Source organism: Musca vetustissima, unplaced genomic scaffold (genome assembly GCF_032173495.1).
Source record: "Musca vetustissima isolate MV318-11 ecotype Yass unplaced genomic scaffold, APGP_CSIRO_Mvet_v1 utg22114, whole genome shotgun sequence".
Taxonomy (NCBI): Eukaryota; Metazoa; Arthropoda; class Insecta; order Diptera; family Muscidae; genus Musca; species Musca vetustissima.
This window is the reverse complement of record NW_026873037.1, coordinates 124276-135413: the sequence shown is the minus strand read 5'-3', so window position 1 is coordinate 135413 and position 11138 is coordinate 124276. Positions and strand designations below refer to the sequence as shown.

At 36.6% G+C, this 11138-nt stretch overlaps 1 protein-coding gene across 1 annotated transcript; it reads left to right on the top strand.

The window, feature by feature from the left end:
- Positions 1-298: 298 nt before the first annotated feature.
- LOC133322256 (axotactin-like) lies at positions 299-10259 on the top strand. Its single transcript, XM_061531274.1, has 4 exons — positions 299-909; positions 8932-9113; positions 9394-9681; positions 9912-10259. The coding sequence occupies exons 1-4, from the start codon at positions 438-440 to the stop codon at positions 10257-10259; spliced, it is 1290 nt and encodes a 429-aa protein (XP_061387258.1). The 5' UTR covers positions 299-437.
- Positions 10260-11138: the final 879 nt, after the last annotated feature.

Genomic DNA, 11138 nt, shown 5'->3' with positions numbered 1-11138 from the left:
AATTACGTAGTTGCGTTTTCTAGAAGTACACACATAGCCCAACGGATGACCTATTTATATTTGTTTGAAGTCGATTTACATACTTTATGGATAGATCTAGGTAGATTCACATTTAGATAAATATCACATATTTTATTTCATCCAATTTCATGTTTATAGCCCTGTTTAATATACCCATAGTGGTGAAGGGTATCATATTGTCGGTTCCGTCCGACTTTACTACTTTCCTTACTGGTTTAATTTAACCAATCATCAACGATTATTTAAATGATTTTACAAATTCCCCTCTCTTTCCAGCTACCGATGGCGTTCTACCCAACTGCCAAATCAAATGCGATGCAGAACCCTGTAAAAATGGCGGAATTTGTCGAGAAAATTTCGCCAAGCAAGAATCGAAATGCGACTGCGAACATACCAGCTTTTTGGGTGAATTCTGTATGGAGGAGAAGGGTGCCGATTTCAGCGGCGAATCGACGCTACAAAGGAAATTCGAATTAAATGGCAAAGTCGACTATGTCCGTCTACAGTTGGCATTTTCTTCGTTGGATTTGCGACGTGCCAATCGTGTAATGCTGCTGTTGCAGACAGCGGCTGACCGCAGCTATTATTTGATGATAGCCATAACGGCTGATGGTTATTTGCTATTCGAAGAAGACCGTGAAGGACCGGCGGTGGGTGCACGCATCGATCGTAATTTCCTGAACAATGCACGACACTCGATATACTATCAGCGTAATTTAACGGAGGCCACATTGTATATTGACCGCGAACCAGTGCCATTGGCACCGATTAGTGCGAGAGCATTAACACCATCCGCAGATATGGGTGCTAATCGTGTACAAATCGGTGGTATTAATACAACAGATACACGCTTTGCTGTATTTAAGAGTTACAGTGGATGTTTATCAAGTGAGTACAAGTACACCAAGTCACATACACACGCGCACACACACACACAACGCGAGCAATATAAACGAAATTCACTTCCACGCACGCACACACACACATACACACAGATAGATAGATGTACATTGTTAGAGAATCCACATGTAGAGATTACAATGTGTGTCTGTGTGTTGTGTATAAAATGCTGCCTACATTTATGTTTGTGTTTGTTTAGGCGATTGTTAGCCTATTTAAGAAAGGGCTTAGTCACTTGATGCACCGTTTAGTGGCACACAATGTAAACAATCGAATATGCGATATTCCATCATGAGCATGAATATAAGAGGCAACATGAAAATATTTTCGGTATTTGAAAGATTGAAGCCGCTTCATTTTCTGCAATCCGGATATTTGGAGGCTGACATTTGAACATCTATAGCGAAAATTATCAATATAGGTCCATGTTTTGACATAGTCCCCATATAAGGGGCCTGTCTAATTTTCGCTATTTTAAATGACCAGTATAGGTCCCCATATAAGGGTCCTGTATAATTTTCGATACTTAAAAGTGTTTAGCTCTCTGCGGTTTGGAGTTTGGGTTTGGACGTAGATCTATGCAAAAAATTATCAATGTAGGTCATTGTTTTGATATATCCTACAAACAATGAACCCATCTCATATTGTGCTATTTTGAAGATGTTAGCCGCAATGTCCAACTAAAGTGACTGTATTTGGCATTTCCGATTTTTTTGCGTGAAACATATTTTTGCAGAGCTATTTCGATAAAGGTTCATATGTTGACATAGCCCACACATAAAGGACACCCTTCCATTTAAAGTATTTTGAAAGTATTGGGGAAATTTTCCCTCGACGTTGCCATAATTTGGAATTCTTGTTTTTGGAACATCAAAACTATTTTTAGAACTATTTCCCTATTTTGACATAGCCCTCCGGATTTAAAAACTGACATACATCTATATAGGAAAAGATGACCCATCCCTTTCGATACTTGTTAAGGTTTTAACTGCAATTTCGAACAAAAAAGGATGCAATTTGTCATTTCAGATAGGGTGAAAATATATTTTCATGATTTTTTTTTTCTATATACATACATAGGTCCATATTTTGACACAGCCCTCATATAAGGCTCCCGACAAATGTTCGGTATTTTGATGGGTTTATCGGCATTTTTCTATTATTTGATATTCCAAGAACTTGAAGGTTCCGATACATTTGTTTTGACATATTCCCCATATAAAGTTCATTGATCCATTTTGGATAGTTTACGTGTTCTTGGAGGGTGAAAATATTTTTGCCGAACTATTTCGATATAAGTCCATGTTTTGACGTAACATCCGTATAATATTTTCGTCCCACTTCTGGTATTTAGAAAGTTATAGACACATTTTCCCATAAAACGATCTGTAATTTGGTATTCCGCACTTTAATAGGGTACAAAAATCTTTGCTGAGGGAATGTTTCACATTCGCTATTTTAAAGGTTATGACCTCATACTCCCACCAAAGTGGCTGTATTTTGGCATTTCAAGTTATTGGAGGGTCGAAAATATATTCTCAGAAAATTTTGTCATGAACAATGATTTATATAAAGGTTCCGAGCACTACAAGTATGTGTTGTATATAAAAATCGATTCTTCCGAACTTAATATATTTTTATACCCTTCACCACACTGTGGTACAGGGTATTATATCTTTGTGCATATATTTGTAACAGGCCGTCCGTCCGTCTGTAGATGATAAATTGTAAACAAAGTACAGGTCGCATTTATGATCCGATTTCGATGAAATTTGGCACAAGTCACTTATTAGGCCTAAGGACGAACCCTATTGAAATTGGGAAAATTCGGTTCAAAGTTAGATATAGCTCTCATATATATTTTCGTCTGATTTTATGTATATATCTTTCGATTTGCACGAAATTTGGTACAGGGTAATGAATTAGGTTTAGAATGATATGTGTTAAATTTCCCGAAAATCGGTTCAGATTTAGATATAGCTCCCATATATATCTTAGTCCGATTTAAGGTAATTGTTGTACCAAAGTCCCTATATATCTTTTGATTTGCCCGAAATTTGGCATAGCGAAATGAATTAGGTCTAAAATGATGTGTGCTAAATTTCCCGAAAATCGGTTCTGATTTGGATATAGCTCCCATATATATTTTCGTCCGATTTAAGGTAAATGGTGTACCAAAGTCCCTATATATCTTTCGATTTGCACGAAATTCTGCGCAGCGTGATGAATTAGGTCTAGAATGATGTGTGTCAAGTATCGTGAAAATCGGTTCAGATTTGGATATAGCTCCCATATATATTTTCGTCCGATTTAAGGTAAATGGTGTACAAAAGTCTCTATATATCTTTCGATTTGCCCTAAATGTGGCATAGCGAAATGGATTAGGTCCAGAATAATGTGTGTCAAGTTTCGTGAAAATCGTTTCAGATTTGGATATAGCTCCCATATATATACCAAAGTCCCTATATATCTTTTGATTTGCCCGAAATTTGGCATAGCGTAATGAATTAGGTCTAGAATGATGTGTGTCAAGTTTCCTGAAAATCGGTTCAGATTTAGATATAGCTCCCATATATATTTTCGTCCGATTTCAGGTAAATGGTGTACCAAAGTCCCTATATATCTTTCGATTTTCACAAAATTTGGCATAGTGTACTGAAATGAGTCTGGAGTGATGTGTGTAAAGTTTCCTGAAAATCTGTTCAGATTTATATATAGCTCCTATATATTTTTTCTTCCAATTTTCTGTAAATTGTGCACTAAAGACCCGTAGTTTCTCCAATTGCCCCAAAATTTTGAACAATAAACTGTAGTTAATATAAGTTAACCTCTGCCATTCTCATTGAAATTGGTTCAGTTTTCGATATAGCTTCTACATATATTTTCGTCCGATTTTACACAAAATTGACACAAATTTTGCACAACGTACTAAAGTTTTGATACAGCTTCTATATATACTTTCTTCCGATTTTAGGTAATTTTGTCCCATTTTAAGAAGCAACCCTATATCTGAACAAATAAAAAATTTAGTATAAGTTGCAGAATTCGACGTCTGTTAGCATTCATCTGTTGAATATATCCAAAGTGGTGAAGGGTATCATATAGTCGGCCCGGCCGACTTTACTACTTTCCTTACTGGTTTTATTTATTTTTGTATCCCTCAGGATCTCCTTGACAAAATATTCACTCTACATACAAACCGTTTACATATATCGTTACATGGAGTTCATTGTTTTAGTTTTCCCCCATAGACAAATTGTTTACATCTCTTGTGTAGCTGCGAATTTTGTGTAGATATTCTGCAATATGCGAACCTGTAACCAACACAACACACATGTTGCTGTGTCATCCAGAGAATATCGCCCACAAAAAAATGGCTAAATTTACAACACCTAAGTTAAAGGCAGTTAACGGGCATTATTTCTTGTCGAACACTAATAAATTTGCCAGGATCAGGCATTTGTTCTTTAAGCTGCGATAAGTTTTTGACACTGGTCCCCAGCAAAAACCAAACAGCGGACAACAATTTATGTTTCACTGGGTCCATAAACAAGCCAACCAGACAATTTGTTGATTTGAAGTCCCAAAAGTAACTGCGAACCAGGCGAAATGCGACATACACAGAGAATGCAATATTTTCATTCGAGGCCAAATTAAATTATTATCAGACAAAAAAAGGGAATGCACTCATATATTCAAACACTTTATAAAAGTGTTTTATGGAATTTGGCTCAATCACGGATGCAATTTTATTTATTGAAAATAAAAAAAAATGCTCAATGGTCAAATAATTTAAGCCACCAAAAATTCATTCATTTATTTTCGATTACACAATGCCCCGTTAAGGTTGGCCAGTATTGCACTTCGTGAATAGTGAACATGCCAGAATTTAATGTTTGATGTTGGATATCATCCAACCGCACCATTCGACTCCGAACCACCACCCTCGAAATGCACATCATTTTGCTGCATTCCTTTACAACCACACATCCACCATCATAATCTACCTCTAGGGTAGCACCGCAAATGCGTGGCTGTCATGCATGTGCATGTCAAGAGTTTTGGGGCTTTTTTCGGTCGGTCATAACAATTTTTTAGTGAACTTTATTGTGTTATCCTTTTTACTGTCATAAAACTTACGCCAACGATGCGAAAGGCAACCAAACTACGCAAAAAAACACCAACACCAACACCGACGAACGAAAATTGTTGTGTATCAACAACAATAGGAGTTTATCGTGTTACCATGTTCGCCCCGAACCCCGAGCAAACAAAATGGCAAAAAAAAATATCTTTTAGTGAGTGTGTCTGTGCAAAAATATTCGTTTACTTTCGGAGCAACAATGAACATGACTTTAATACCACATGAGTACCCGAAAGATGACTGCTTTCCAAATAATCCACCAAGGACATAACATTTCAGTTTTAAAATTTTAGTTTTACATATAAATGTTGTATGTACGTTAGTGTGTGCGAGTGCATTGAAAAAAGTATAACACGATTTTTTTGGGAAAATATTTAAAGAAGTTTTGACTTGAAAGTATTTAATTGAATTGTCAACTTGTTTGTGGCATAACAATATAACGTTTTCGTGGTAATGGAATTTGATAAAATTGTTTCTTAAAATACAACGAATGGAAAGAAGGAGACGAGTGTTTTTCTATGGAACAAAAATTTCCGACGATAGGAGGACACATATTGTCTATAGAAAAAAATTCTGACCACAGGGAGCCACTTTTTTTCTATAGAAAAAACTTCCCATCACTGGGGAGCACTTTATTTCTATGGAACAAACCACTTCCGACCAAATGAAGACACTATTTTCTATAGAAAACCAGTAAGGAAAATAGTAAAGTCAGACGGGGCCACTTCTTTCTATAGAAAACCAGTAAGGAAAGTAGTAAAGTCGGACGGGGCCGACTATATGATAACCTTCACCACTTTGAGTATATTCAACAGATGAATCCTAACAGACGTCGCATTTTTAAAGGATCAGTAAAATGACATTGGATCCATAAACATGTGATTCTGCAACCGATACTAAATTTTTCCTTTGGTCAGATATAGAAGCTATATCTAAATCTGACCCGTTTCAGGAAACTTAACACACGTCATTCTAGGCCTAATTCATGACGCTGTGCCAAATTTCGCCAAACTCAGCACACATCATTCTGCACTTAATATAGAACGCTATGCTAAATTTCGTGCAAATCGAATGATTTATAGGGACTTTGGTGCACCATTTACATAAATCGGACGAAAATATATATGGAAGCTATATCTAAATCTGAACCGATTTTTACCAAACTCAGCACACATCATTCTAGACTTAATTGAATACGATATGCTAAATTTCGTGCAAATCGAAAGATATATAGGGACTTCGGTGCACCATTTACATTACATCGGACGAAAATATATATACGAGCTATATCTAAATCCGAACCGATTTATACCAAACTCAGCACACATCATTCTGCACTTTATATAGAACGCTCTGCCAAATTTCGTGAAAATCGAATGATATATAGGGACTTTGGTGCACCATTTACATAAAATCGGACGAAACTATATATGGGAACTATATCTAAATCGGAACCGATTTTCACGAAACTAAACACACACCAATCTAGACTTTATTCAGTACGCTATAACAAATTTCGTGCAAATCGAAAGATATATAGGGACTTCGGTGCACCATTTACATGAAATCGGACGAAAAAATATATAGGAGCTATATCTAAATCGGAACCGATTTTCACCAAACTTAGCACATATCATTCTACACTTAATTGAATACGATATGCTAAATTTCGTGCAAATCGAAAGATATATAGGGACTTTGGTGCACCATTTACATAAAATCGGACGAAAATATATATGGGAGCTATATCTAAATCTGTACCGATTTTCATGAAACTTAGCGCACATCATTTTAGGCCTAATTCATTACGCTTTGCCAAATTTCGAGCAACTCGAAATATATATAGGGACTTTGGTGCACCATTTACATTAAATCGGACGAAAATATATATAGGAGCTATATCTAAATCGGAACCGATTTTCACGAAACTTAACACACACCATTCTAGACTTTATTCAGTACGCTATACCAAATTTCGTGCAAATCGAAAGATATATAGGGACTTCGGTGCACCATTTACATTAAATCGGACGAAAATATATATAGGAGCTATATCTAAAACCGAACCGATTTTCACGAAACTTAGCACACATCATTCTAGGCCTAATTCATTAGGCTGTGCCAAATTTCGTCCAAATCGAAAGATATATAGGGACTTCGGTGCATCATTTACATTAAATCGGACGAAAATATATATGGGAGCTATATCTAAATCTGAACCGATTTTTACCAAACTCAACACACATCATTCTGCACTTTATATAGAACGCTCTGCCAAATTTCGTGCAAATCGAATGCTATATAGGGACATTGGTGCACCATTTACGTAAAATCGGACGAAACTATATATGGGTGCTATATCAAAATCTGAACCGATTTTCACGAAACTTAGCACATATCATTCTAGACTCAATTCGGCACGCTATACCAAATTTCGTGCAAATCGAAAAATATATAGGGACTTCGGTGCACCATTTACATTAAATCGGACGAACATATATATGGGAGCTATATCTAAATCTGAACCTATTTTTACCAAACTCAGCACACATCATTCTGCACTTTATATAGAACGCTCTGCCAAATTTCGTGCATATCGAATGATATATAGGGACTTTGGTGCACCAATTACATAAAATCGGACGAAAATATATATATGGGAGCTATATCTAAATCTGTACCGATTTTCCCAATTTCAATAGGGTTCGTAATTGGGCCAAATAAGTGACCTATACCAAACTTCATACAAATCGGATCATAAATGCCACCTGTACTTTGTTCAAAAAAATTACATTGACGGACGGACGGACATGCGTAAATCGACTCAGAAAGTGATTCTATGCATATTCTCAAAAGGAACTATGTGTCTATCTCGTTTCCTTTTGCCTGTTACAAATATATGCACAAAGACATAATACCCTGTACCACAGTGTGGTGAGGGGTATAAAAATTTCCAACCACAACTGGATGTTACTTTTTTATACCGCAGAAGGACACATTTTCTAGACAAAAATATCGACCATAGGTGAAGGGCACTTCCCTCTATACAAAAAAAACTACCACAGGAAGAGAACACTTTTCTCTTCTCTTTTCTCTGACTTCTCCACCACGAACGCATGTGGCCAATTTTTATATAAATAATACTCTATGAGGACAATTTCTTAAAAAAAAAAACATCTAACTCAGGAGAATGTTTTTTTGTCCAGGGCCAAGAGGTGCTTTTCCTTACTAAATAAAAAAATTCTTCTTCCCTATTATATCACATGATTTTCTTGTCCAGCTGATCAAGAAGTCTAAGATTCCTCCCAGAAGACAAGCAGTCCTTCCAAAAATCGTTTAGTCTTCTAAGAAAAAGATATTCTATTAAAGAGGACCAAGATGTCTTCCTAGATGTTTTCCTTAGAAAATCCACAGGTGTTGTTCCCCATAGGAGCAAGTAGTATACTGCCGTAGAAACCAAGATGTATTCTTCTGTAGAAAATCAAAAGGTCTTATTTAATAGAAGACCAAGAGATTTTCTTACCCTGCAGATCAACAGGTGTTCTTACACATAGAATCAACTTCTATACAGCCGAAGAAGGCCAACAGATAGTCTTTCCTAAAAAAGTAGTAGATCAAGGGGTCTTCTTCTCCGGAATAGCATGTAGTTGTCTTCTCTAGAAAACCAGCAGGTTTTCCTCCTTTGAAGAACAATTTTTCTCTGGAAGGCCATGAGACATTTTTCATACAAAATAAAGAGATTCACGGTCAGGTTCTTTTATTCCGTTTAGTCTCCTTCGATTTTTTTTCGATCTTCATTTTATTTTTCAATAAACCTCTTCCAAGCCATATAAAAAAATGTTTTCATTTATTTCCTTTGCTTGCAGATATCTACATACAAGTCAACAAATACATAATGAAACCACTCGAGGAATACATGCTGTTTACAAAGTCCGGAGCAGATAATATAACTGTCATCAATCCACAGGGTGTACGCAGTGCCCAATGTGTGGCCAAATTCGATATAAGCGAACAACCATCGCAGGAGCCAATGGTCAATGTCAGTATGGTAAGCAAGATAATAGTAATTCCTCTACTCGGTTTCCAGGAATTTTGCAAAATTCATATTTAGGATGCCTTGGGGCCGGCCAGCATTCCGTCGTTCATCGTATCGTTTATTGTAAAATTGCAATATGGTGCGGGTATGACAAATGCGATACAAATATTTACATACTGTCACATTTATTGTCTTGTATTTCCCCACCATTACCCACCCTCCTTTCCGGTACCCATATCAACATTTCATTTCAATTTACTTTAATTTGTCTCCTTTATGCCTTCATCGACAGAGTGCCGATAATTGGGTGGAGGAGCCACCGCAACGGATACCGTACATTGCCAAATATGTCTACGATGTCTCTACGAAGGAGGATTCCACACAAGTGGTTTTCATAACGCTCACCTCCTTGTTTGTCATCATTGTCATTTGCTGTCTCATTGAGGTCTACCGCAGCCATTTGGCCTACAAAAGACGCATCGAACGTGAAACGGATGAAGACATTATCTGGTCGAAGGAGCAGGCAACCAAGATGCACGAAAGTCCCGGTGTGGGTGGACAGCCGTATGTTTACAAAGCCGTAAGTATGGAACGTGTATGTGTGTGTGTGTGCTCACAACCAATATTGTTTCCGTGTGTGTGTGCGTGTGCATGTGTACACTTAACTCCAGAACATGTTGGACATGTTTGTCTTTAATACTTTTGTTATTTTGTTCCGAAACATTTTCGTTAATTGATTTTCATTGTTTTTGTTACGCTTCATCGACATCTTCGCAATTTTCTCTGACTCGACATTATCTATTTTTACAGTTGCCGGTCGACGATAAGAAACCAGGTAACGGAGCACCACTGGTGGGCATACTGAAGAATGGCAGCATCAAGAGGAACGGCGAACTTGCTCTGTCACAACTGGAGCCACGCATTGTCGAAGAAGATGAAGAAGAAGCCGAAGATAAGGAACAGCAACAGCAGGAGCAGCAGAAGGGGGAGGAAACCAAAATTGAAATAAATGAAAAAATCAATGCCAAAGAAAATGCGGAAGATAAGACGACAGCCAGTGGTGGTAGTCCACAGCTGACAAATGATAACACCACAACCAAAGAACTAGAAAATAAAGAAGATGATACCAAAGCAGAAAAATTAGACGAAGGTAAATGATAGACATGATATATAATATAAAGAATACCATTAAAAGGAAGTTGTCTCTAGAAAAAAATTCAATACTTTGGAGTATATTTTTCTATAAAAAAATTTAGTCATTTGAATGATTTGTTTATATCAGACCTTTACAAGATAAAAAAATTAGACCTTTTAAAAAAAACAAGTGAAAAAGCGTTAATTTCGGCCGGGCCGAACTTTGGATACCCTCCACCATAGTTATACTGACAGATACATGCAATGAAAATATAGGGAACATACCAAAAAGTGCCATATACCGATAATTCTACAAACCGATTTATGTAAACCATTATGTACACCAAACTTCAGCAATTTTTAATGGGGATTTTTCCTAAAATCTGTAAGATCCAAATAGTGGACTGATACTGATAACGCATGGTAGAGTATAAAATCCTCCAACTACTGTAATTTAGATTACAAAGTTATATGAGGGTATGCCTAAATGGGGACCAATATTGATAACATAGTGTAGGAAATAGTGAATATTTGGGGATATCATTATATGAGGGCTATGCCTAATTAATGACCGGTATATGCCAATTTTGAACCCAATATTTTAATTGTTTATCTCAATTCTTTCCTTCAGGAGGTATCAGTATATTGAGGAGATGAGTTTTTTATCACAATATCTTTAGAAGGCGGAATGTTTACAACAGATGGCCAAAACGTCCTTGTAGGGTAAACATTTACTATTCCCCGTAACGACTACCCAACCCCGTAACGACTAATATTTTAATATAAAAAAGGGGGTTATATGGGGACTACCCCTAAATAGGGGTCAATATTAATAATTTTTGGTGGGGAGATTTGTTACCATATACGACTACAAAATACCAAATTTCAGCAAATTCGGTTGAA